Genomic DNA, 1,410 nt, shown 5'->3' with positions numbered 1-1,410 from the left:
GCTCGGAAAGGTAATGAGTGCGCCGAGCCCTGTATCCTGCCGGGGCGGCGGCCGATGTGCGGGGGAACGCAGTGCGAGCGGTGGACGTTGCTTTCCTCCGGGGGTGCTGGAGTGCGCCCACCGCCGCTCCCCAACTTGCCCCCAGTCCGATGTGCCGCTGCACTGCCCCGGTGCAGATACACTGGGTCCGAGCACCCTCCTTGTCCCCGATTCATCTCTACCCCTTCATACAAGCGGAATTGTGCCTTCAGCTCGGGCAAGCCTGTAGAAATGACTTCGATGTTTTTCTGCAGAAATGACTTTGATGTCGTATGCGGGGCGGGGGGGAGCTGCAATGCGAGCCTTCAGTTGGGCGATGAATCTAAAACCCGTCTTTTGCTAAATTGTCCTGTGCGAAGGAAGTTGTGCTCCTTGACTAATACATGAGCTGGTGAATGACTAAGTGTGGGACTTCTTTCATACCTGCGATAATTGCCTTTTTCTCGTGTCTCTCTAGGGTGGATTCGCAAAGTGTTATGAGATGACAGATTTGACAACAAATAAAGTTTATGCTGCAAAAATCATTCCTCACAGTAGAGTAGCAAAACCTCATCAAAGGGAAAAGGTGTGTGTGCATGATTTTTTTTTTCCCTCACCTCTCCTAAAACTCTTTGTGTGCTGGTTTGCCCAGCCCTTTTCTTGAAACGATTCTGATAGAGCTGTCTGCTCAACCTTGTACATGCAAAGCTAAAAACATTTTTTCCCTTTTGTCTCTTCAGATTGATAAAGAGATTGAGCTGCACAGAATGCTTAATCATAGACATGTTGTGCAGTTTTACCACTACTTTGAAGACAGAGAGAATATTTACATTCTTCTGGAGTACTGCAGTAGAAGGGTGAGCATCAACTGGGAGAAATCCAGTATTTACTTACCTGGAATCTGCAACTAGTTTAAATGTGTGATAAGTGAAAAGTATTTTTTGTGGTTTCTTTAAGTTGTCACTTTTCCATGCATTGATTTACTTTTGCCTAAGATGAATTGTGTGCATGAACGTTCAGTGACATTTCTGCTTTTGTTTTTTTCCTCTGTAGTCAATGGCTCACATCTTAAAAGCAAGGAAGGTATTGACAGAACCAGAAGTGCGATACTACCTCAGGCAAATTGTGTCAGGGCTCAAGTATCTTCATGAACAGGAAATCCTGCACAGGGATCTTAAGCTAGGTAAGGTCTGCACCTTGACAACTTCAAAACACACTTCTCCAGCCCTGTCAGCGTTATTGCATTTTACATTTGTGTGGTGATAGCTTAATTAATAGAATCAGCTCAGTCAGTAGAAACTTAGAGTGCTTAAGGGATGACATTAAGCATTCCAATGTTAAAAAAAAAATCTTGGCTAGCTTCTGGCTTTGAACAAAGTATGACTCAGCACC

General features: G+C 44.8%; 1 protein-coding gene across 1 annotated transcript in view; it reads left to right on the top strand.

Annotated features, from left to right (window-relative positions):
* Positions 1-502: 502 nt before the first annotated feature.
* PLK2 (polo-like kinase 2) overlaps positions 503-1,410 on the top strand; it is a 4,996-nt gene continuing 4,088 nt past the window's right edge. The window contains exons 1-3 of the mRNA XM_010191614.1: positions 503-604; positions 759-875; positions 1,072-1,201. Coding sequence (XP_010189916.1) covers positions 521-604; positions 759-875; positions 1,072-1,201 — 331 coding nt within the window. The 5' untranslated portion in view covers positions 503-520. The remainder of the gene's footprint in view (positions 605-758; positions 876-1,071; positions 1,202-1,410) is intronic.

This window comes from Mesitornis unicolor, unplaced genomic scaffold, assembly GCF_000695765.1.
Source record: "Mesitornis unicolor isolate BGI_N332 unplaced genomic scaffold, ASM69576v1 scaffold38920, whole genome shotgun sequence".
Taxonomy (NCBI): domain Eukaryota; kingdom Metazoa; phylum Chordata; class Aves; order Mesitornithiformes; family Mesitornithidae; genus Mesitornis; species Mesitornis unicolor.
Note: the sequence above shows the minus strand (reverse complement) of the source record. Positions and strands in the feature narration are given on the sequence as shown.